Source organism: Myotis yumanensis, unplaced genomic scaffold, assembly GCF_028538775.1.
Source record: "Myotis yumanensis isolate MYYU_CA2020_CCGP unplaced genomic scaffold, mMyoYum1.0.hap1 SCAF_11, whole genome shotgun sequence".
In the NCBI taxonomy this organism is placed as follows: Eukaryota; Metazoa; Chordata; class Mammalia; order Chiroptera; family Vespertilionidae; genus Myotis; species Myotis yumanensis.
This window is the reverse complement of record NW_027223762.1, coordinates 65333106-65356917: the sequence shown is the minus strand read 5'-3', so window position 1 is coordinate 65356917 and position 23812 is coordinate 65333106. Positions and strand designations below refer to the sequence as shown.

The 23812-nt window shown below is 57.6% G+C and overlaps 1 protein-coding gene across 1 annotated transcript in view; it reads left to right on the top strand.

Moving 5' to 3' along the window:
- Positions 1-7923: 7923 nt before the first annotated feature.
- Positions 7924-23812, top strand: part of IL1R2 (interleukin 1 receptor type 2) — a 39626-nt gene continuing 23737 nt past the window's right edge. Inside the window, exons 1-2 of the mRNA XM_070428537.1 lie at positions 7924-8061; positions 22673-22800. Of these exons, the coding sequence (XP_070284638.1) occupies positions 22731-22800 (70 nt within the window). The 5' untranslated portion in view covers positions 7924-8061; positions 22673-22730. The remainder of the gene's footprint in view (positions 8062-22672; positions 22801-23812) is intronic.

The following is a 23812-nucleotide window of genomic DNA, read 5'->3' as shown; positions in this document are numbered from 1 at the left end:
GGGACTTTACATGGAAAGGCCGTGTTCTGTATTAAACCCAGTGCCGAGAACATAGAAAGGACTTCATCAGTTCCTCTGTCTCCTTTTATGGAACTGGGGTGCCCAGTGGAGCTGGGCATAGGAAGAAGGCGAGGGCTTGGTCACCAGAACCAGGGTCTGTGGGGACAGCCTGCTGCCTCAGGGCTTTGCCCACAGGCCGGGCCAGGCAGGTGCCCTGGATGTCTGTGGAACAGGCCATGTCACCACCTCAGATTCCCTCCTGTTCCCACCCACCTGCTCTGCACCCGACCCCTCGCCTCTGTGGATGCCACCACCTCCAGCACCTGGCCTCTGACCTCCCTCTCCCCCTTCTGCCTGGGAACCTGCCAGAGCTGCTCCTACAGGCCCCAACCTGACGGGGCGACGGGGCGGGCAGGCCGAGCGTGGCTGAGCCAACAGCCTGGGGCCCCTAAGCTCCCTCTGACTGAGGTAGGCTGGTCCCAGCACGCAGGGCGGGCTGTGCACAGGGGTGCGGGCCAAGGGCCTGCAGCGAGGCTGGCGCAGGGCAGCCAGCGCCTGGCTTTGGGAGGAACGGAGAGCTTTGTCCGGGCGTCGCTCACCCACAGCCTTCATGCTGGCTGTTCGAACGCCCAGTGTCAGGACCTGCACAGTGGCTGATGGCCGTGTGTGGGGCTGACCTGACTGGTGTTCTACATTGTGCACAGCACTGTGCTCGGCGCTGCTTTCATCGGAGACCTAGAGCCCGCAGGGCACAGAGGAGCAGACCAGAGTGCCAGGGGGTCACTGGGTGTGCCCAGGCCACCGGCTAGTAGGGAATCATGTATTCGCCTTTGCACTCCGCAGGTGCTTAATGCATGTTTGTTAGGCTCCACGAGTAGCAGCTGACATTGCTGTGTACCCGCATCCCCAGTTCACCGTGCTTGTTTTTCGGGGGACTGTTTAAGATCAGTGGGGCAGGGTCTACTCCTGGGGCAGGGCTTCGGGGTCACACTGTGCCTGGTCTGGGACCCGGAGCCAACCCTAGGTGTGGCCAGGTGGGGGGCAGGTTTGAGGAGGGCCTCTCGCCTGTCACCTGGGAGGGTATTTCGCCCCTAGCCTTCCTCTGCTTGGCAAGAAGAGCGAAGTGATTCACTTCTCGATGGAATGTGATAGGCTCAGCGCCCCCGAGTGAAAGATTGTTAGAAAAAGAAAACAGCAGCACCGTCCCCTCGCTGAGGGCGCGCACGTGGCATCCTGCTCTGTCGCTACTCGCTGGGGCCGCAGACTTGGCTTCGCTCTGTGGGAGATGTTTGCCATTTTTCTTTGTATGATGTATTTTATTTATTTATTTTATGTAGGAAAACAATAGTCTTTTTAAAATTAAATTTATTAGGTTGACAGTGGTTAATAAAATTATATAGGTTTTATTAAAATTATATGGGTTTCATCTGTATATTGCATTGTGTTTGTATCTTTTAACCTTCTCAGAATATTTTTTTAAAGATTTTTTATTGATTTTTAGAGAGAGAGGAAGGAAGAGGGAGAGAGGGATAGAAACATCAATGATGAGAGAGAATCATTGATTGGCTGCCCCTTGCACGCCCCCTACCAGTGATCCAGCCTGTGATGCGGGCGTGTGCCCTGACAAGGAATCAAACTGGCAACCTCCTGGTGCACAGGATGATGCTCTACCCACTGAAAACACCGGCCAGGATTCTCGGAATATTTAATAGGAGCTGGTAAATGGAGCCTATTCCATCTTTGTGGAGTGCTCAGCTAACCACCTCCACCCCCAGGAGCGTGAGCTGCCCAGGTGCTGGCTCTCAGCTGCACTGTCCCCCCTGCCACCCTGTGCAGTGGGGTGAGGAGGCCGGGCTCCTCACCAGAGACTTAGCTCTGACCCCAACTCTCTGTGCGGCTTATTGTGTCTCAGTGCTGGAGGCTGGTGTCCCCGGTGGCGGTGTCAGCCCCGCCGGGACCGCTCCAGCGCAGGACCCCGCAGCCTTCCTGCCTCTGGGTGTCCTCCCTCGGAGCCGGGGCTGCAGCAGCCTCTCCTCTCACAGCCGCCTCCCCTCCTGCTGTCTTGGTCCAAATCTCTCCTTTGGACATCGCACCAGGGCCCACCCTAGTGGCCTCACTATAGCTTGATTTTCTCTGCAAAGGCCTGAGTCCCAGCTCAGGACACATTGTGAGGCAGCAGCTGGGCCCAGCTTGTCTGCTTTTTGGTTGCGGGGAAGGAGACACGCGGAGAGCCCTGTGCTCCTTCGACAGGTTCCTCGATGTCTGCTCACCTCAGCTTCCCTCGCTGAAGGGGCTGCCAGTACATACAGCACTGAAGGCGCAGGGCGGCCGGGACGAGGGATTAGTCCCGGGGGACCCGATGCATGATGGAGCCGGGCACTGACTAGCGGTGAGTGGCTGCGAGGAGAGCAGCCAGCACTGAGGCCTCTTCTCTCAGTGGCAGAATCCACGCTGCGGCTCTGAAGCTGCTAGGAGCCCACGTGGGCCTGGGCCCAGGACAGCTCCACGGAGAGGCGAGCCCGCCGCACCACCGGCCTGCGCAGCTGCGGGGACCTGGCAACCCCAGGGGCACCTGCTGAGTTTGGAAGTGCTATTCTCCATCTGCTTCTTCAGAACTGTTGTCACACAGCAGACGCGGATGCTGTGGGAGGAGGGGCTGCACCCCCAGCTCCTCACGTGGGACCAGTGCCCGTCGCGGCCTCGTCCTGCCCACGGTCTGCGGAGCTGTGACCCTCCACGAGAACAAAGCACACGATGGTCTAATAAGCGCCAGTGATGCGTTCTCTTAGCTCCACTCACCTTTGGCCAAAGATGCCCTCAAAGCTTGACCAGCAGCTTGTCTTGTTGGCGGGGGAGGGGGGAGGGAGGGAGTGTGGGGGAGGCGGGGCTTGGCGGGCTCCTCTGCCTCCCTGCCCAGCGGAGCCCAGCTCGGGGCTCAGACCCGAGAAGCCAGCACATCCCCCAGCGCAGCAGGGCTACGGGAAAGGCTGGGACTGGGATTCCTCAGTGCCCTTCCCAGGTCTGACCCCCTCGGGGACAGGCCCAGGAGGCGGCGGCTGGGCACGCCTGCCTGTGGGAGCCCAGCAGTGACCTTTTGGTCACTTTGTCACTGACGAGTGTCCAGGATGGCGTCGGGGTCCTCATCTCTGAGGCAGAGCTAGGGTGGGTGAGTGGGAGAGGCGTGAATCGGGGTCAGGTAGAGCCCATCCGCCACCTGTCGGACTCACAGGCTCCCAGAAGCAGATGCCCTGAGTTGCTGGGATGTAGACACTGAAAAGGAGGGGGCGGTGTGCAGCCCGCCCTGGAAATGGGCCCAGGCCGCCAGAGGCTCTGAACTGAGACACCGGAACCCATCATTGCGATTCGTTGTCAGTGCCCCCTCACTGTGCGTGTGCGCCTGACTTTCATAGTGCGTCACGGTACCTGCAGGAAATGGTTTCTCACTTAGCAGCCTGTTCAATACGGGGTCAGGGCACGTCTTCCCTAGTCCTGTTCCCAGGCGTCAGCATGATCGACGCCGGCTTTTCCTGGAGTGGGGCAGTCAGGTGGTGGCTGGGACGCCCCAGGGCAGTGGGCTGATGCCCTGCAGACTCTCCGGGCAGGATGGGGAGTGCTGGCTGCTGAGACCACACCCGAGAACCGGCATTTGAACGGCTCTGCTAGGTGAGAGGCTGTCCTGTGCGGGGAGCCCGAGTGCTGGGTAGGGTTAGCCAGCGTCTGGCTGTTACGAATCCACACTCTCGTTCACATCTTTGTTGCTGTCCTGTCCCTCTAGGGAAGGTGAGCTCTCAGGTGCCCGGCAGTGACGAGTGGCTGGGGCGTGGGGATGCTCCCGAGCCGCGCTGAGCGCGCAGGGAACCGAGTCTGAGCCCTGCGTGGCCTGGGCCGCCGGAGCCGCCGCTCTCTCTCGTCTGACGCCTTCAATGTGTCAGCCTGGGAGTCCGTCCAGCACTTGCTTTTCTCCCGGCAGGAGCCAGACTCAGCCCCAGGGAGGGGGCGGCGACCGCCAGCCCCCAGGGCAGCGCTGGCGGCCAGGCGCTCCTCCCGCGCAGCCTGGGGCTTGCTGGGGGTTAGGGACCACTTTTTAATAAGCCACCTTTCTTAGGAGTCCAAAGGCAATTTAACAACTCAGCTACTTGTGGCTTTGTTTCCAGCAGGAGCGCTGGGACAGCTCATGGGGTGGTGGGCACCGGCTGCAGGGGAGTCTCTGTGAGGCCTCCGCGAGGGGCGGTGCTGAGGGCTGGCTCTGGGCGCGGACCGGCCCGGGGGTCTCTGCCACCTCCTGTCGTAGAGATGGAGCGGCTCGCGCGAAGGGGGGTGGCGGGGGAGGCTCGCGGTGGGGCGGCACCCCAGCTCTGGGCCATGATGAAGACGGGCACTAAGACAGCAGGAGTGCGTGGACGTCGTCAGATTTGGGTTCTTCTCTCTCAGCTGGGCCCAGGCTGGAAAGCGAGCCACGTCACCCTGCTCCCCTGGGGCACTGAGCGGGAGCTGGGCGCAGAGCACTGGGGTGGACAGTGCCCCCCGGGAGCACCGGGACTCCCCTCCGAGCCTGAGGACTGAGGTGCTCCACCCTCCTGCCCGCACAGTGCACGCTGCCGGCACCCTGTAGCTCGGCCACGCCCCAGCACTGGCTGTCCCAGGTGAAGGGCAAGGGCGAGGCTGAGAAGGGGCTGCCAGTACATACAGCACTGAAGGCGCAGGGCGGCCGGGATGGTGGAGGGCACCCATCCCCTCAGGGGAGACAGTGGGCCCAAGGAAGGAAGGAAGGCTTGCGGCGGGAGGAGCGGGTGGGCTGGGCTGGGCACCCCAGGGCAGAGTGGCACAAATGGGACCCGCTTCCTGCTGCCCTCCCACCCGTTCCGGGTTCTGTGGGAGGTTGGTGGGAGCGGGCGGCCCTTGGTGTTCTGGGGCCCTGGCACCCCCATCCCTGCCCAGGGTCCCGCTGACAGCCAGGGCGAGGAGGAGGGAGCGGAAGGAAGGCTGGAAGAAAAGCCTCCACCACAGCTGGGATTTCCTCTGCACTGGACACAAAATGCACCCTCTCCCGCGGACCTCGGAAGCACCACGTGCCCTCGGCCTGCCCCGTGGAGGCGCCCTGAGCCCTGGGTGCTGTGCCCCCAGCCCGGCCATGCCGACCCCGCCTGCTGCGCACGGCCATGAGGCACACAGCGCGGCCGCAGGAATGGGGAGCCGTGGAAGCTGAGGACCGGCCCTGAACACGCCCCTCAGTCCCTGGCACCCACGATGAATCACCCTGTGGCAGACGGGGCTCAGATGTGGTGAAATGAGGGATTTTCAGTGTTCATCTCGGAAGCCCTGGGAGAGGGGCCAGGCGAGGAAGGCCCTGCCACGATGGGAGCGCGGAGGAAAGCCGTGCAGGCGGGCGGTCGGGGCGGTCGCGGGAGGACAAGCTATGAAGCTGGGAAAGGTAGGAAGCGTTCTGCCCAGAGCCTCTGGGAGGACCAGCACTGCCCACACCCGGTCAGCGCCGAACCGCCAGCCTCTGACCTCGGACGGACCGGGCGGGGAGAGCAGGCTGGTGCTGTGTGAGCCGGCGCTGGTGGGGTTTGTGGCAGCAGCACGAGGGACCCCATGCAGAATGGCTCACCGCCTTCTCTTCACACCGACGAGCCCTTGCCGCCCATGTTTCCCCCTTGCGTTGGTACTTGACTCACTAATGGGGAGGGAACGCTGTTCTCCTGCTCTGGGACGCAGACCTGCCTTCGTGGCGGTCGGCTGACCATGGCAGGCCGCAGACCTTCTCATTCTACAGGTCTGATTGCCAAGCTGACCGTACGGACTCAACGAGCATATGCTGCCTCGCAGGCCCAGGGGAAGACCGGGCTGAGAACCGGCCCCAGGGAGGCCCAGAAGGCGGGGGAAGAGGTGGCCACTCCGATGCCAATGGGAGAGCTGCGTAAGGGAAACTTGGTAAATGAGGTGCGTGTGGGGCGGCTGCGGGATGAAACGGGTCCCTATGCTGCCTGGCAGGTGCCAAAGGCCTGTCCAGGGCAGGAAGGAGAAGGCCGCGGTGCCCGTAGGCGTGACGCAAGACACCGGAAACTGCTTCGCTCGCTGACCAGGTCACCAGGACAGCCAGGAACCAGCATGTAGAGGGAGGCGGGGGGGGGGGGGGTGCAGATTCCCGTCAGCACCAACAGCAGTGAGGCTCTGCCAGGGGGGTCTGTGGTCAGCAGCCTCCGCTCTGGCCCGGGGCTACCGTGACTCAACAGCTGCCCTGCCCGGAGCAGTCTCCTCACACTGCACCTTTTTTTCTTTTCAAATTTCTCTTTATTGTTGGAAGCATTACAGGTGCCCCCTCCCCCCCCACCCCCCAGGGCCCCCTCCCCCCCACTCCCTTGCTCTCTCTGGTCTGATACAAGTGAGTGAGTTTGTGGGGACAAGATGAGAGAGGCGGTCTCATGAAGCCAGAGGCGAGTAGTCCCTGTTACAGCACATGACAGGCCAGCGCAGCCCTCCTCTCTCCTGCCCTCCGCTCCCCGCCTCTGGCCTCACATCACGGAGGGAAGGGTTGGAATCTGGCCACAGGGTTTTCCAAGGATACCGCTGATTTCTGAGCAACGGCAGGTTTTGGAAAGACCTGGGTCTAAAAACCGAAGCCTCATTGCTTCAATCCTTGCAGTACGCGTCCTGGGTGACTGTCAACTCAAACCTCAGAGGGTTTCGAGATATTTTGGAACATTCTGTGCCTGGTCCCTTTCTCACGAGCTGGTGGGGAAATGTGCTGAGGGAGGGCCAGGGTGGGGAATGCAGGGAAGATGGCCATTGCTCCCCCGGGGGAGGCAGACGCTGGGGGCTGCTGGGTGTGACGGGTGAGTGGCCTGTTCACACAGTCCCTGGTGGCGAGGGGAAAGTTGGTAAATGAGGTGCGTCTGAGGTGAAGTTATGTAAATTCCTCTTTCGGGATCACAAGACCAGCAGTTACGCCTCAGTGCGGCCGGAGGCAGATTGCGTGATTTCACTTCCTCTGCTGGCCGTGCCGAGCTGCTGCTGAGCTGTGGGCGGCCTGTGCTGTTCCGTGAGCAGGGTCCCAGCCGAGGCGGGCCAGGCGGACGGAGCGTCCCACGCCTCTGAGGGTAGCGAGGCCTCGGCCATTCGCATGCCCTGTATCCTGGGGTGATGATGGTATTTTGTGAGACTTTCCTGCTGGGGTGAATTCACACCTTTGAAACTTACTTGGCTTGACCCCAGGTTATAGCTTATTCTTCAATCTTACCATAACGCAATTATGGAACAAATACAAATGTTCCCCCTGTCCTTGGGCGCAGGGCCTCCCTCAGCGCGTGAGGGGCAGGGCGCGCGTCGGCCCTGTGCATCCCATCCGTCCTGTCCCCGGGACAAGCCCCTCCGCCCTTCGAATTCCACGGAAGGGGGGGTACGGCGGGGGGGGGGGGGGTACGGCGGGGGCGGGTACGGCGGGGGGGGGGGAGGGGAGCAGGAGCTGTCAGAGACTCTGAGGGAAGCCTGGAGACACATGAGTTGTACAGACATGACCTAGAACCAAACTCTCATTTTCAGAGTACAAGCTCTCAGTTAGGCAAATCCAGACGGAAATAAAGATTTAAAAATCACCCCTTTCCTTCAGTTAACAATGAAAATCCTGTAAACAGGGCGCCGGGATCGATCACCTTCCTTCAACCCCAGGAGGGCCCCAGGGAACCCTGACCATCCCACTGCGAGGCCGGAACACCCTCTCCCTCTAACAGGGCCTGTCGGGAAGCACGGCCACGGAACACCCTCGCCTCGTGGCTGGAGGGGTGCAGTCCTAGCGAGTCACAGAAAATAGGGAAGCTCACGCACTCGCCTTGGCCACTTCCCCGTCTGAGGGAGGGCGCATCAGCATGCGCGGCTCCCTGCCAGGAGGGAAAAGGTGTGTCCACGCCACCGCCAGGGGCAGAGAGTGACACAGGCGATTAGAAAACCCGGGAGGACGAGGACATATATCCTGACCCGACGCTGAGCTTCACCCAGGCGAAAGCCAGGCCTGGCAGCCTTCCCGGGCGGACGAGAAGCCACAGGTGAAAAACGCAGCTGCAGGTAAGTCGGAGAGAGAGAGAGAGCTAGAGCGCTGGGCGGCAGGACACGGAGTGCCACCTGCGGAGGGACCTCGGGCGGCTTCCTGCTGTCGCTGGACCCCAGGTGCTCCTCGGTGACCTGCCTCGCTGTGTGCAGGTGACCTGCCTCGCTGTGTGCAGGTGACCATGGCTCTGGGCCGGCAGCTCTCTCTGCCCCAGCAGGGCCTGAGCAGGGGCGTCTGACACCTCCTGTGAGAGAAGCTGCCCGGCAAGCGCTTGGGGTTCGGTCAGAGGGAAGGAGCTGTGGGGACAGGTCCCACCGAGGAGGCCCTGCCGTGGGGCTTACACGGGACTCAGACTTCCCTCTTCGGGGGGTTGTGGGGTTTTCTGCGGGGCCTGTCTTCTTTTTAAAGTAAGTATAGCTTTTCTGACCGGCACGCCCGTTGGCTGAAACCAGCTCAACGGTTGTCTTGGGAGAATGTGAGCCCTGAGGCCAGAGGTTTTGCCTCTGATGAGCAGTATGATGTCCTGTCTGTGTTCATAAAGGGACTGTCTTTGAAATAGGCTGTACACCAGTGGAGGAGCGTCACTCCAGTAGGAGTCACCTACCCATGCCAGCGGCTTGCCAGTAATGAGCAGCCAGGAGGGGTTACGCTTATCTTGCTTCATGCTCATGAGATAATAATAAAACTGGGCACGATTCTTTAAAAATACTTTTACCCCCCAATTATCATGAAATTAATGACACAATTTACTTTTACCCTCTCTGTGCCTTAGTTTCCCCATCTGTTCAGAGTGATCTGGAGGAGGAGGAGGGCCTCAGGGCGCGGGAAGCAGGAGGATGGCCCTGGCCCAAGGCAGGTGCTGCAGACACGCATTTGCGCTCACCATGACCACCTCCCCCCCCCCCTCCGCTGCGAGCCCACTCCCCTGCAGCTCCCAGAGCCAGCCTGCCATCATCTCATCATCTCATCATCTCTGCAGGGCCCCTTCAATAGCCTGAGGCAGTGCAGCGGCTGGCTCCCTGACCCCCAGCGGGGTCTGCCTGCTACACACCCCCTTCGCCGCCCCCCCAGCAGGCATCCTGCCCACTACGCTTGCCCTCTCCCTGGCCTGCTTCTCTGGGCTCTGCCTTCCCAAGAGAACAGAGGGTTCCTTGCCACCAGGTCGGTGAGGAATAAAAGGGAGCCCTTGCCTTGAACTTCACCTCGAGAGGTCTTGTCCACTTCAGGTGTCTTTTAGCCCATGTGATTGTCCTACAAGGCGAGAAGGAGGTCTCTGTCTGCTTGCTCCTGGTTGGCCTGGGAGCGTCTTCCAGGCCCTGAAGCAGGCCTTCCCCTCAGCAGCCCCACTCCCACCGACCTCCAAAGGCCAACTGTTGGACCACAAACAATGAGGGGAACAGAGGATTCACAGGCCCCTCCCCCCTCCGGCCCCTCCCCCCCCCAGGATTGCAGTCGGCCTCTGGTGATGAAGGACTGAGTGGTGCAAGGGGTATAGATGTGGGTTGTCTTTCTATGTGGTCACTGCCCGCTCTCTCTATAGGGACCCTTGATCATGACCTGCTCTCTTGATGGGACATTTGGGGACACTTAGGCCAGTGATTCTGAAACCTGACCCGTAGCATCACCTGAAGGGTTTGCTACAGCACAGTCTGGGCCCTGTCAGACGTACTGACTGTGTGTGCATGCGTGTGTACACGTGTATGCGTGCGCATGTGTGCATGCCTGTGTGTATGCACACAGGCCCGCACATGTGCGGCCGGGACTTGCATCTCTAACTTCCAAGGCGATGCAGATGCTGGTCTGGGAGCCATGTCGAGAACCACGTCTTGGGAGTAAGATGAGGTCTCACGTCCAGTGGCAAACCTACGAGTTATTCAAGCACCAAAGCCTTGGAGGCCATTTGGAAACAACTCACAGAGCACATCCGCGGGCGTGACGTGAGTGCTGGAGAGGGGGCTGTGAAGCAGGGTTATTCTGTGTAGCAGGTGGAGAAGCAGGCTCAGCAGGCACAGCTGAGCCTATCCACATCTGAAACTTGACCTCAGCATCATCGGTTCTGTTCTCTGCCCACAGAGTGCTGCTTAAAGGAGGAGGACGGCAAAGGGGTGGGAAGGATGGGAGTCTGTGGCCAGATGATGGGCCGGTCCCAGCGGGGCCGTGAGGAAAATAGTGATAGGTAGATGTGGGTTCTCTCACACCTCAGAGACCCTGCGCCAGTGGCTCTCCCCTGTGAGCACTAGAACTGCCTGGGAGCTTTCATAAGCCTGTGCAGGGCCCTGGACATCTGGGGCTTGGGGTCGGAGTCCAGGCATCAGTGCATCGAAGCTGAGCCACTGCCTGCTCCACCTCTCAACCCTCCTCCCTGAGAATTATTCTCCTTTCAAACCTGTGCTCTGTCCTGTCGTTTGTGTGATGGTTCTCATGGAATAAATGGGCATTAGACTCACCAGTAGCACAATCGAGAGAGAAGTCTGAGAAGCTGTACTCAGCTCCCTGCAAGCGTTTCTGACGCATGCTCTAGCGAAGAGCCTCTGTTTCACAATGAGCAGGAATACTTTCCTAAACGCAGGAGGCAAATGGTTGTGGCACTTGACTTTGGGGCAAAGAGCCAGTTTAAGACGTGGCCATTACCTTACTATTTGACTTTGGAACATAACTTTATGTTTCTGGACGCTAGTTTCACTCATCAGAAGAAAAGGGTGGGTTAGAGAGCAGGGTTCTTTGTTACTTTTAAGAATCTCTGGAAGGCAGTCACACCACCCAAACGTGTCTGCCATGCCAAGAGGAAATTTAAGAATATGTGGACTTCGCTGGGGACTGCAGACGCGAGTCCACCGGGAGGCCTGCGCGGCCGGGCCTGTGGCCAGCCGATGCGCCCGCCCCTCGGACGGGATGGTCTGTGGAGAGGAGCACCGACGCTGCAGCTGAATGATCCGTATTTACAGGTGGGACTGGCCTGAATCCCAGTTGGTTAGCTTAACACCTGGTCGTACAACCCTCAGCTGAAGGATGAGGCCCGAAGCCCGGCCCCACCACTGCTCTTTGTGTTTCCTAGGTCTCAGACTCCGCCCTCAGAGCCAATGACATGGTCCCACTGTGCTTGGAGTTCTTTAACATTTGTGAGCCTCAATGTCTTCATCTCTTAAAACAAAAATAATAGCATGTAGTTCATAAAATGCTGGGAAAATGAAAAGAAATAATACATTTTCAAACTTCGCCTGCTCTCTGGTGGAAGGTCAGTGTTAGCTGTCATCACCATCTTCAACACCCTCACAGCATCAGCATCATGGTCGTCGTCACCGTCAGACCCGAGGCTCTTTCAGAAGCCGCTCGGAGCTCACTCCACGTGCCCACTTTATTTAAGAATAAGCCAATCCTGCCCTAGCGGTTTGGCTCAGTGGATAGAGCATAGAGCGTTGGCCTGCAGACTGAAGGGCCCCAGGTTTGGTTCCGGTCAAGGGTACATACTTTGGTTGCAGGCACATCCCCGGCTGTGGTCAGGGCACGTGCGGGAGGCAACCAGTCGATGTGCCTCTCTCACATCCATGTTTCCCTCTCTCTGTTGCTCCTCCTCCCTAAAAATCAATGGAAAAGTATCCTTGCATGAGGATTGACAAAAATAAATAAATAAGCCAATCCTAGCGGCAGTGCTCCTCGACCCCAGGTCTTGTTGACATGCAGATGGCTCTGACTCGCCAGGTCGGTGGAGCCTGAGACTTGGCACTTCTCCCGGTGATGTCCGTGCTGCAAGGCTGCAGGCGAGGTGTTCTTGTTTAGGAGCAAAGAAGAGGTCAATGCATAGCTGTGGATGACCCTGCACTTCCTAGCGCTTCTATTCCCCCGAGTATTTCCCTCAATGTCTGGAAGAGGCAGAATTTGAAGCTGATCCCATGGCTTGTCTAAGCCCTTCCCCTTGAGCGAGGGTGGGTGTATGACTAGGATGGGCTGTCACGTGCTTGACCAGGTCACCTGCTGGGGGAAGGGGAAGGAATTCTGCAGGTGTAATTTAGGTCCCCAGGCGGTTGACTTGACATTAATAAAAGGAAGACCATTTGTGTGTGTGTGAGCAGCCGGTGGGCTCCGTAGACGAAGGCCTAGAGGTCAGAGTTGAGAGACCCGAGATGTGAAGCAGCATCTGGTGTCCTGTTGAGCTGGAGGCGACAGCTGCCCGTGTGGGGAGGCCCTGGGGCAGGAAGTGGCGACCTTCAGGTAGATGACAGCACAGAGCTCTGTCAGCAACGTGCGCACTTGGAAAAGGACCCTGAGCGCTGATGTCAGTCTGAGTCCAACCCCCATCCAAGCTGAGGCCAGACGCCCACCCCCAGCAATGTGAGCTCATCGGTGGGTGTGGCGTGAAGCCACTGGGTGCATGGCAGTTGACTACACAGCAATAGAAAACGCGTCTGAGGCCCAGCTCTGCCCTTTGACCTTTGTGCATGCCAGTCCGTTATTCTGCAGTGATAACCTCAGTAGCTCAATAGAGCACAAGTGGCTGGCTCATGCTCCATGTTGCCAGCGGTCAGCGTGTCAGGCTGATGGCGCTGGGGCCTTACGAGGCTGGTGCCAGAAGAGAGCCTGCAGGGCTCTGCCGGCCTCGGCGGCTGTGACATGTGTGCTGTCCCGGACAGCAGGAAGCAGTGCGTGGGCCGTGGATAGAGAGGACCTCAGCCCCCTGGCAGCACGGCCTGCCACCCTGTGTGACAAACAAGGCTCAGGGCTCACGGTGGCTGCAGAATGGGCTGGGGGAGGGCGCCAGGAGAGAAGTGGCTCGGCCTGATCACCGTCATGCGGCCATGCCGCGTGTGCAGCGAAATGGACTCCTGTGTGTGCCCCCAAACAGGAGAGCTCCAGATATTGGTAAGCATGATTCTCTACCACATCGTGTGGCTCAGGAGGTCGGTTGAGGGGCAGGGGAGCGGCCTGGCTCTCAGATGGCCAGTGCCAGGGATTGTTCTCACCACCAGGGAGCAGGCTGGCTGGCGTGGGAGAGCTGAGAGAAGCCTGAGGGCAAGAGAGGGAATGCGGCCTTGCCCAGGCCCGGGTAGAGCGTATGTTTTCTTGGCGGGGCTTTCTGGGGCGGTGGAAACCCAGGAAGCCTAGGCTGTCTTCAGGCCAAAGACAGCCTTCCTGCAGCACGGGGTCCCCCACCCAGTGCAGATCCATCTCAGGAGGCTTCTACCTTTTATTTTTGTGTGTGAGCTTGACTTCTCTCTCATGGCCACGCCGGACACAGGACAGGGGATGCTGCTGCCTCTATGGCCCTCGGAGGCCAGGCCGTTCCGGTGGGCACGTCACCCGGAGGGTAAAGACGACCTGCTGGTGTAAAAAGAAATGCCATCTGCTTGGCGCTGTAACACTTTTGGAAGGAAATATTAGTGAGATGTATGTAGTATGGTCAAAATTTATACTCATTGCGGATCAATGCCACAAAAGAGTTACCTTGACTAACTCTTCTAATAAGAGTCTCCTGAGGGCCCTTTTCATCAGGAAAAAGGAGTCAAACCTACCAGTACACGCTGCCCCCTCTTGATGGGCTCAGTGGGCCTCTCTCGGAACTGCTGTCTCTTCCGGGGAGAAACTCGGTCTTTCAGTTTCTCACTTCACACCCTCTTCCAGCCAGGAAGGCACCTGAGCAGAGGGGAGGCTGTGTCCCCAGGCGTGAGGGGCGGTGGCTAGTCCCCTGCTGGCCTGTGGGTCTTCCCTGGCTCCCACGGAGAGGCGCCTGGACCTGGCCATCGTGGGTGTTGGAATCTGCTGCTGGGAAAACCTATCAACTGCCTTTCAGCCCAGTCAGAGCCAATGATGTGGCCCACGCCGCATGGTCCCACGGTGCCTCCTGGCTCCACAGGCCCTCACATCTTGGCTGTGCCATCAGTTCTCCCGCATGGACTGGCCACCGGTGCCAGTGATACTCAAAATGTTTACCAGCCCGCAGGCGAAGTGCCGCCCATCAGCACAGGGGCCACGCGGACCACTGGGGAGCACGGGCGCAGGGTGGCAGAGGGTGGAGAGTCAGGGCCTATGTGGCTATTCACCAGCCGGTAAGCACGGTTCCACAGTGGGCCGCACGGCTCCTTGCTGACTGCATGCCCTCAGCCTCAGCTCCAGGGCATCTCGCTCCTCATTGCCAGGCCGGTCTCCTGCACGGGAGGCCCAGGGGAACAGCTGGACCCTCTCCTTGTTGGCGAAGACCCGAGGCTAGCAGGGAGCTGACTCAGACCCTCTCCCTCCCTCGCCATGCCGCCACGCCCTCCTCCCTTCATGGCCATCGGCTCTCGGCTCCTGTGGCTCCTGTCCGTTGCAGCGGGATCCTGAGAGCGGACGAGAGCAGGAGAAAGCGCCTCTGCCGCCAGTGCCTCCTCTTCTATTTTTGCAGTTTCTGAGCCCAGAAGAGGGAGCAGCATCTGCCCGCGTCCTCTCACGTCTTCCCTCCTTCACCCTGGAGCCCAGAGCCTCCTCCTCGACTTCCCTTCCTGCCGGGAATGGGCCCCACGTCCATCCACTTCCTCCCTCCTCCTGGCTGCGCTCCCCCTTCCTGGGGCCGAGGTGGCAGAAGCAGCGGAGGTAGTGAAGGGAGACCCACAGGAAGGTGATGGGTCTCCCTCAGGGCCAGTGGCAACTCTGTCCCATCCTAGACGCAGGCTTCTGGACAGAAGTTCCTCTGCTCTTCACGGCTCGGGGCTCCTTACACACCAGCTGTCTGTGCCGACACCCTGACCCCCCCAACCCCCGGAGGGCACCGTGAGGAGGGGGCCCTCTGTGTCTGCTCTGAAGGCCCGAACTCCCGTGGCCTTCGGCTCTTGCATCTGTCCTTGCAGTTTTCCTGTCTCCCTGTTACCGTCCATCGGCGGCCTCTTCTCTGTGTTTCTTCGCCAGCCCTGTCCCGGCTCCCATTTGCTGCCTCGAACCTGCTCTTGATTGAGCATTTCTGGTCGCCCATCGCGAGTAACAGTGGCTGCTCAAGTGAGTCGCTTAAACACACCTTTATTCTAACTCACATTTTCTGTACGTCATGAATTTGCGGGGGCTCAGCTGGGCGACCCTTCTGTGCCATGGGGTCCCACTGAGTTCAAACAGTGGTTCTCGGCCGGGCAGTCTGCTGGCGGCACTGCTGGTGCCTCTGGGGGGCGTCCTGGGGGCTGTGTGCGAGCAGAGAGTCCTTCACAGCGCGGCCTCAACCCCAGTTCCCTTCACAAGTGGCTGGTTCCCTGGGGCAAGGGTCCCAGGGAAGGCAGTTAAAGCTGCGGGGCTGCTCCAATGTCGCTCTGGCTTCACCGGCCTCCCTCTGCGGGACTCGGGTCCCAGGCTGGCTCGCGTTCAGGGAGTGAGCGGGACCCGTGGGTGATGGGCGCAGGCACAGGCGGGCGGCCACGTGGGCCGGGACTGCTGCTGCGGCATCTGTAGAAACCGGTGAGCCACGGCCACGCGGACACGGGAAGAGGCTCTGAGAGGCCTCGCAGCCGCCCGGTGAGGGAAGCACACACGCCTGGACCTGCTGGTTAGATCTTGCCGGCGGTTTAGAGCTTGGTCCTTGTCTCTTCTGACTGTGGCAGTTCAATGGGCAAGTTCTGTGGCTCATGGATAATTCGAATGTCTGAGGTGTTTGCCACTCCGATTGCAGGGGCTGAGGCATCTCGGCTGCGGGTGTCACCTGTTCCCGCCCCCGGTCCCTGCCAGCGCCCAGCCCAGTGACTAATTAGCGTCACCCACTGAGCAGCCCAAGCAGCTGGAGGCGGGCGCTCCGGAGAATCAGGGCCTGGAGTCCTGCTCTGCCTTTGCTGACTGGGGATGTGAGTGAGGGGGGGACCCATTGGAGGTTCCTGATGAAGCCCCCAACTCGGGGCTTTGGAAATGACAGCGGTGCTCAGGGCTCAGACGAAGCTCACGTCTAGGCTGGAGCAGAGGGCTGTGCACCTGGAGGTGTAGTGACTCTCAGCAGCCCAACCCCTGCCTTTTAGAGATGAAGAAACTGTGACCCAGATTGGTAAATGCCTCTGTGGCTTGCCCGGCTCAGAGCCAGCTCACAGCGAGGAGGGCATCAGCCGCAGTCTCCTGTTCTGCGTCGTCTGAATGAAAGCATCCGCATTCCGTGGTAGGCTGTGTGTGTGTGTGTGTGTGTGTGTTTACATGTTGAACATCTATAATAATAAAAGCGTAATATGCTAATTAGACTGGACATCCTTCCGGACATCCTTCCGTCCTTCCTTCTGGACAAAGCTGTGGTGGCGGGGGCCAAGGCCTTGCATGAATTTCGTGCCTCGGGCCTCTAGTCCTTCTATAACATGGATGTTCACATCGTCTGTTGTTCCATTAGGTAAAGTTGCCTGCTTTCTAGTGTAGTGCCTGGTGTTTGCTGAGTTGTTGACTGTAGCAGGGAGATGGCTCTTCGCAGGAGTTAGTCCGACGCAGGCTGGGTGCTCTGACGCCTCCTTGGGGTCTGCTAGCTGTGCTTCTGAGTAAGTCACTCCGCCTGCGTTCCAGGGCCTCTTCTGGAACATGCTGCTGAGGGCAAACACTTGTCAAGTGCTTTCTCCTGCTGACTCGGTGTGCACCCCTTTATCCATCATATGCCACCTTCCCTCCTGATGCACGTCAGGCCACAGCCACTTCAGGGATCAGCAGCCGGAGCCTCGCAGAGGCTGCACAGTCTGCCTGCTGGCACTGACCCATCTGGCCGCCACGAGGACAGTGGGCCCTCCTGACCACTCTGCCAGACTCTCCGGTCCACCTGCTTCCCAGAACGCTCCCTGTGCAGACTCCCTAGGTCTCAGGGCTCCGGAACATGTAGACTTCTGAGCCGGCCTGGGGTGGAAGCTGACCAAGAAGTAGAGCTCACATGAAGGAAATTTTGTATTTGAAAAGGACAGAGAAGTTTCTGACCACGCGTACTCCTGGAGACTTGGAAGAGTCCATCCTAAGAGGGTGGCTTGGCCGCTATGGAGGATGCTGGGCTCGGGAAGACTGTCTGGGTGAGCTGCTGAGCTTCATGGCCGAACAGAGGATGAATATTAAGGCAGGACCATGTAGGCTCAGGCTTGCATCTGGCTGTCACTCCATCGGCCCTGTGGCTCGGCTAAGTTACTGGAGGTATCTGAGTCTATTTCCATGCCTTCCTGTTTGTAACGAGGGCGCGTGCTCACTGGACACTGAGCTCAGCGGCGAATCCCTCTTACGCATACAGGCCGGGGACCTGAAGCTTGCTGGCTGTGCGTGGTGGGTGCCAAGAGTGCCCACCTCAGCACTCGGGGGGCCCGGGGAGAGGGGGTGAGGAGGGGGTCTTGTCAGGCTTAGCCTGTGGGCAGGCTGATGGAGAAGAAAGTTTGTAAAAAAAGTGTCTTTGTTTGATGGTCCAGCTCAGAGACTCTGAATAACTCGGCTTCCATGGGAACCCAGTGTGTGAGCAGAGGATGTCAAGGAGTGGGAAGATGAGCTGTTTTCTTGAAACTCTTAGTCACTGGTTTTAGGGAAGAAGTTGGTCGAGTTCAGAAGGTTTGACAGGGATGGCTTTAGGGAGTAAGGTACTTGTTGGCAGAAAGTAAAATATAAGAGAGTGTAGCCCTTGGGGGAGCCCAGTCTCAACCTGTCCAGGCTTTCCCTTTGAGTCACTGTGTCCTCGGCTCCACCAGAGTCAGGGCCCTCGAGACACTGCCATTCGGACCCGGCCACGCAAACCAGAGAGAGCCCCACCGTGCTGCTCCGCTCCCTTCGTCCTGGGGGTGGGCGGGGAACTGGCTCCTATCATTTTTAAAGAACAAAAATAGTTTATAGATGACTCATTAAGAGTTCTGCTTTGAGCCAGGACAATTGTCAACAAAAGCTGCCTCAAAGTGGTCATATTTTTCTCTAGAGCAGGGGTGGGGAATGTCCGGCCCGCGGGCCGTATAAGGCCCAGCAATCATTTGGTCTGGCCCTGCCAAGGCAACCACAGATGGGACTCTAATAAATGTAGGAGTTTTTTTCAAAGCAGCAGGAATGTATATGAAGTGAATTGTATTAAGCGAGTGACGTTATAAATCCCAAATGGCCCTGGGCAGCAAAGGTCCCCCTCCTGCTCCGGGGGCTCTTCCCTACCCCCCACCTTCCACCCGCTGTGCTGTCCAGAGACTTAGCTCGAAACGCTTTATAATTTGCTTTACCTTAGCATTTAGACATGTTTCCAAGCTTCGTTTGGATGTAAGTATTTATTCCCCCCTGGGTTCAGGTTGGCACCACATGCCTGAAACATGTTTGGGTTTTTAGGAATTGACTTCACAAGCTGGTGCTGGCCGTGCTGTGCCTGAGGCCTGAGGCTGTTGGACTTCATGAATGTTTAGGGCCCGCCCCCTGGTTCGGGCGGCGGTGCCACCTGACTGAGTTTTCTGCACAGCATCTCCACCTCTTTCAGAAAAAGGTGGAGACAGACAGAGCAAAGTGCAATGTTCTGGGGCGTTCCCCGCCCGGTGCGGGCTGTGCCATCGCTCTCCGCTTATTTCATTTTTCTCTCCTTCTTCCAGCTCGTCACACATTTTGGGTCATTTTTTAAAAATTCCCGGCCCTGCTTTCGTCATCCTATTCCTCTGTGGTTTTACACTGAGTGTGGAGAAACATAGTTATTTGACAAAAACAAAACAACAATAAACAAGGATAAAATTGTAACTCAAATACTTGGAACAAGCTGCCCTAACATCTCTTTCTTGCAGTAAGAAGGTCCACTCGGATTCAAGCAGGAATGTAGAATGCCTGTAACTCAAAGACATTTAAGGAAAGTGGGCCAGGCACACAGTGTTTGGTGCAAACCTCTGCAAACAAATCCCTTTTCCTCGGGCTCTGCGAAGGCTTCCCACGTGGGGTTGGGCTGCAGCCTTTCGGGGGCTTTGATTATTGAAAACAATCGCTGCCACCTGTTTGTGGTTATTGTCTGAGGCCACTTCCTGGAAAGGCCACAGGAAAGCTGCTATTTTGCCAAAGTCCACAGAGAGAAACCAAGGCAATGCTCTGGGCGGGGGGCCTGGGCGGAGGGGGGCCTGGGCGGAGGGGGTCTGGGCGGAGAGAGGGGGAGTGGCTGCCGCACGCGGGCATTGGAGAGTGTTGTTTGATTGGGACAGGGTCCTTGTTGAAACACCTCTACTTCTAACCCTGCCAGATGTGTGATCGTGAGAAGAGGGTTAACGGCCAACTCACTTCCGGCACCTGAGAAAGGGCTAGGACTAGACCTCCCAGGTTCCCAGCTCTGTCGCTTTGTGGAGCCTGAGCTAGCAGCTGCCCTGAATGGATGCAGCCTGACTTTTTGGTGGAAAAATGCATTTAAACATGGTTACAAATCCTCACATAGTCCCAGCCAAGCCTGAACCTGCACTTGGGGGAGGGGTGCTTTCCTCCAAGAGGAGGCTGCACAGCTCCTCCTGCCTGTCAATCATCAGACACCACTGAGCAACCGTGCCCGGCAGGGCTTCTTACCCCGTCCTTTTCCTGAACTCTGAGAGGCTAACACACAGGGGCTAGGTTTGCCGTGCAGGACAGAAACCTGAGCATGTAAAGGCAGGCAGGCTGGGCGGGGCAGCTCCACGAAGCCACCCTCCTCTGTTGCACCCCATCACTCTCAACAAGGGGTCCGCAGCTGTGGCCCAAGGTGGTGCTGCAAGCCAGCTCTCCCCTGGCCGAGGCCACTGGAGGGAAGAGTGGTGGAGACTTTCAAGTAGACTTCCAGGTGGACCATCCATGTCCACTTGCATTTTATTGACCCTGATTTTGTCATGTTGCCACTCCCAGTTGCAAGGGAGGATGGGAAATGCAGTCTTTGTGTGGGATGGTGATTTGTTTGGGTGAGTCTGGCAGCTGTTATTGGGGAAGCAGGGAGGACAGATGGAGGAGGAAACTATGGCACCTGCCACAGAAGCTTCTTTTTTTTTTTTTTTAATTGATTTTTTACAGAGAGGAAGGGAGAGATAGAGAGTTAGTAACATCGATGAGAGAGAAACATGGATCAGCCGCCTCCTGCACATCTCCCACTGGGGATGTGCCCACAACCCAGGTACATGCCCTTGACCGGAATCGAACCTGGGACCTTTCAGTCCACAGGCCGATGCTCTATCCACTGAGCCAAACCGGTTTCGGCAGAAGCTTCTTTTTGAAGTGTGAGGGCTGTGGGTTTAAACTCCATCCCCTATTTACTAGCTGTCAGGTGTTGGCCAAGACACGGAACCTCTTTAACCTCTTCTACTATATGATCTGTGAAACTGGCATACTGTTCCCAGCACGGGTAAACAGGAGAAGAAACGCTGTGTTTAGCACAACAGCTGTCACTGTTACACCAGTCCCTGTATCAACATTTGGACTTCACTCACTTACTAGTGTCAGGGTGCGTAGTGCTGGTCACACCTGGTGCGTGGAGGTCCTGCTCCTTTTATATCCTTCCCAGGGACCCAGTGAGCCGGGCTGAGGCCTGCGCAGCTGGGGACACGGCACGCTAATGAGTGTCCAGAGGCACAGGCAGCTTGGTCAGTGCTGATAGGACCTTTTTGGTAACCAGGTGGCCTGATGAGCCAGAGGGTGGGATAGAGGTAAAGTTCAGGAATATTAACTTCCAGAAACATGCGGAAGACGGACCTATGCAGCATAGGAAGAGCTTAGGGGAGACAGCCCGGGCAGACACCCAGCTAAGGGGAGACTCTCTGCCACCTTCATCACTGCTCCTCATCATGGAGTGGGGTTCAAGCCGCAGCTTTGAGGCCGTGCCTCTGCTGGGCCTCCTTGCTGAGGGAGGCTCCTAGAGCGCAGGGCTACTCCGCAGGGTCAGCCCTGCCAGGGACATCAGGAGCCATCTGGGTGTGCTGTGAGCCATTGAGAATCCCATCTGCTCCAGGGGAATCCCAAACTCCTTCCAGGAAATGGGGGATGAGTGGTGGTAGGGGTTGGTTCTGGATTTACTCATCATTCCCAACTTCCTATTAGACTCTTAGTCATCACTATTGCCTGGTACTTTCTGGGCCTGGCCATTGTGTAGGCCATGAAGGCTATGATGGAGACCGGTCCTCGGTCCTCAAGGCTGTCCCTACCCACTGGGGGACAGACAAGAAGCAGGTATGGCCGTTGGCATGGCTACTCCCATTTCTTTCCCCTTCTGGTGCAACTTTGCAACTCCTCCCACTGGAGGTGGGGCCATTTCCCCACCCCTGTAATGGCAGGTTTGGCCATGTGACTTGCTTTGACCAATGGAATGTGGGCAGACAAGAGTGAGCCAGTCCTGAGCAAAGCTGAGTGCGTTTGCTCACTTTGCTTGTGTTTTGCTATCACATGAGATCATCTCCCAGGAGACACTTGTCCAAGGAGGGTGAGAGCCATCTGAAGCTTGGCGCCAAGCCTAACCTAGCCTAAACTAGGTCAGCCAAGCTCCATCGGACCCCAGACTTGTGAGCAAGAATAAATTATGCTGCTTTAGACCGTTCAGCTTTGGGTGGTTTGTTAGCAGAGTTGTGGCAATGGCCCTCCGAAATAACAGGCATTGTGATACAGAGTGGGAGGGGCTACAGGGAACGGCAGAGGCATTTGATCATCTTGGAGACATTTATGGGGAGGAGGAGGGTTTCACAAACTTGGTACATTATTCAGTTTTGGGGCCTCATTTTTCTTTTCCCCTCGATGCCCTACATCAGAAACTTAGCAATGAATAGACCCTCTCAGCGCTTGTCAGATTGTATGTAATATAAGCGTTAAACCATATGGAGGAATCCTATAAGGACTACAGAAAATGTTCTCTGACAAGTAAAATGAGGACCTTTTGACTTGTAGTGATTCATTCACTCATTTAAAAAAAAAAATCATTAGCCCTAGCTGGTTTGGCTCAGTGAATAAAGCATTGGCCTGCGGACTGAAGAGTCCCAGGTTCAATTCCAGCCAAGGGCACATGCCTGAGTTGTGAGCTCGATCCCCAGTGTGGGGTGAGCAGGAGGCAGTCAATCAATGATTCTCTCTCATCATTGATGTTTCTATCTCTCTCTCCCTCTCCCTTCCTCTCTGAAATCAATAAAAATATATTTAAAAAAATCTTTATTGTTGAAAGTATTACACATGTCCCCTTGTCCCCCCATTGACTAATTCTAGCCCCCCGACCCCCCCAGCCTTCACCACTATTCGCTCATTTAGTCATTCAACAAATGGAAGGGATATAACTGTGAATAAGATAAAGTAGGATCCTTGTGCACGTACAGCTTACCTTTGAGAGAGGGGAGAGGGACCATGAGTGTCCTAGAGAGTAACAGAGCAGGAAGCACAGCATGGAGCATTGGGGCAGGAGGTGGTGTCCATTCATACGGGAGGTCAGGAAGACCCCACCAGGAGCAAGATCTGAGCAAACACCTGGAAGAGGAGAGGCCCCTGAGCATCTTGGGAGGGCAGGGAGGGCAGGGGACTCTGGGAGAGACACTAAGGTATGGAAGGTCCAGCCCAAGGTCATTCGGAGCATTGTGGGATTTGACGTTACATGTGTTCAGTGAAGATAGCTCTAGAGGAGCAAATCTCCAAATTTTGAGTTTTCTTGTTAAAAAGTCTAGGCAAAAGGTTTCTCTTATTGGGTGAAGCTCCCAGCATCTGCCCTGGGAGCACCTTCTCCCTTTGTTGTGGCCCCTGGTGATCCTCTGTCTTCTCCTCTAGGCTACAAAGTGCAGGGCCACAGACCCGAAGCCCCTGGGGCCTCTGGACGTTGCTGGAAATGATGCTCACCTTGTACCTGTTGATGATGGGTGTCTCCGCCTTCACCATTCAGCCTGAGGGACGCACGGGTAAGAAGGGACTCTCAGCTGGGAAGGGCTTGTCTGGGGAAGCAGGTGTTTATCTAGGGAGACTTTGCTGTTAGCAAAAAACAAGGTGTGGTTGCCAGAGGGGCGGATGTGGGGAGGGCAAAGTGGGTCAAAGGGGCCAAATACATAGTAAGGGAAGGAAACTAGATTTTGGGTGGTGAGCATGCAAATGAGCACACAGATATCAAGTTATAATGTCGTATACCTGGAATGTATATAATGTTGCTAGCCAATGTTGCCTCAGTAAATCTAGTAAAACTAGAGGCCTGGTGCATGAATTTGTGCATGGGTGGGGTCCGGCCGGCCCGCACTGATGGGGGCAGATCTGGGGCAGGGCCGGTGGAGGGTGGGGGGAGGACCACTGGTGGTTGGCTGGCTGATCGGGGGCTGGATCAAGCTGGTTGGCTACCACCGTGCTCGTCATAGCCACAGTTGTTTCAGTCACTGAGCTTTTATATATATATACTAGAGGCCCGGTGCACGAAATTTGTGCACAGGAGGGGGGGGGTGTCCCTTAGCCCCAGTGCACGAAATTTGTGCATGGGATGGGGGTGTCCCTTAGCCCAGCCTGCACCCTCTGTAGTCCGGGACCCCTTGGGGGCTGTCTGAATGCCTAAACTGGCAGTCGGACATCCCTCTCGCAATCTGGGACCACTGGCTCCTAAGCCCTCTCCTGCCTGCTGGCTGTATCTCCCTAACTGCTCTCCCCTGCTGGCCTGATCACCCCTAACTGCCTGTGCCTTGGCCCTGCCACCATGGCTTAGTCTGGAAGGATGTCCAATCTAATTAGCACGTTACCCTTTTATTAGTATAGATAGAGGCCAGGTGCATGGGTGGGGGCCGGCTGGTCTGCCCTGAAAGGGGTCCTGGATCAGGGTGGGGGTCCCCTCGGGGGGTGGGGCCAGCCTGGGCAAGGGGCCTGGGGCAGTTGGCAGGCCAGCCACACCCCAATTGGGGTGGGGGGGGGGTCCCTGCTGGGGGATGGGAATGGCCT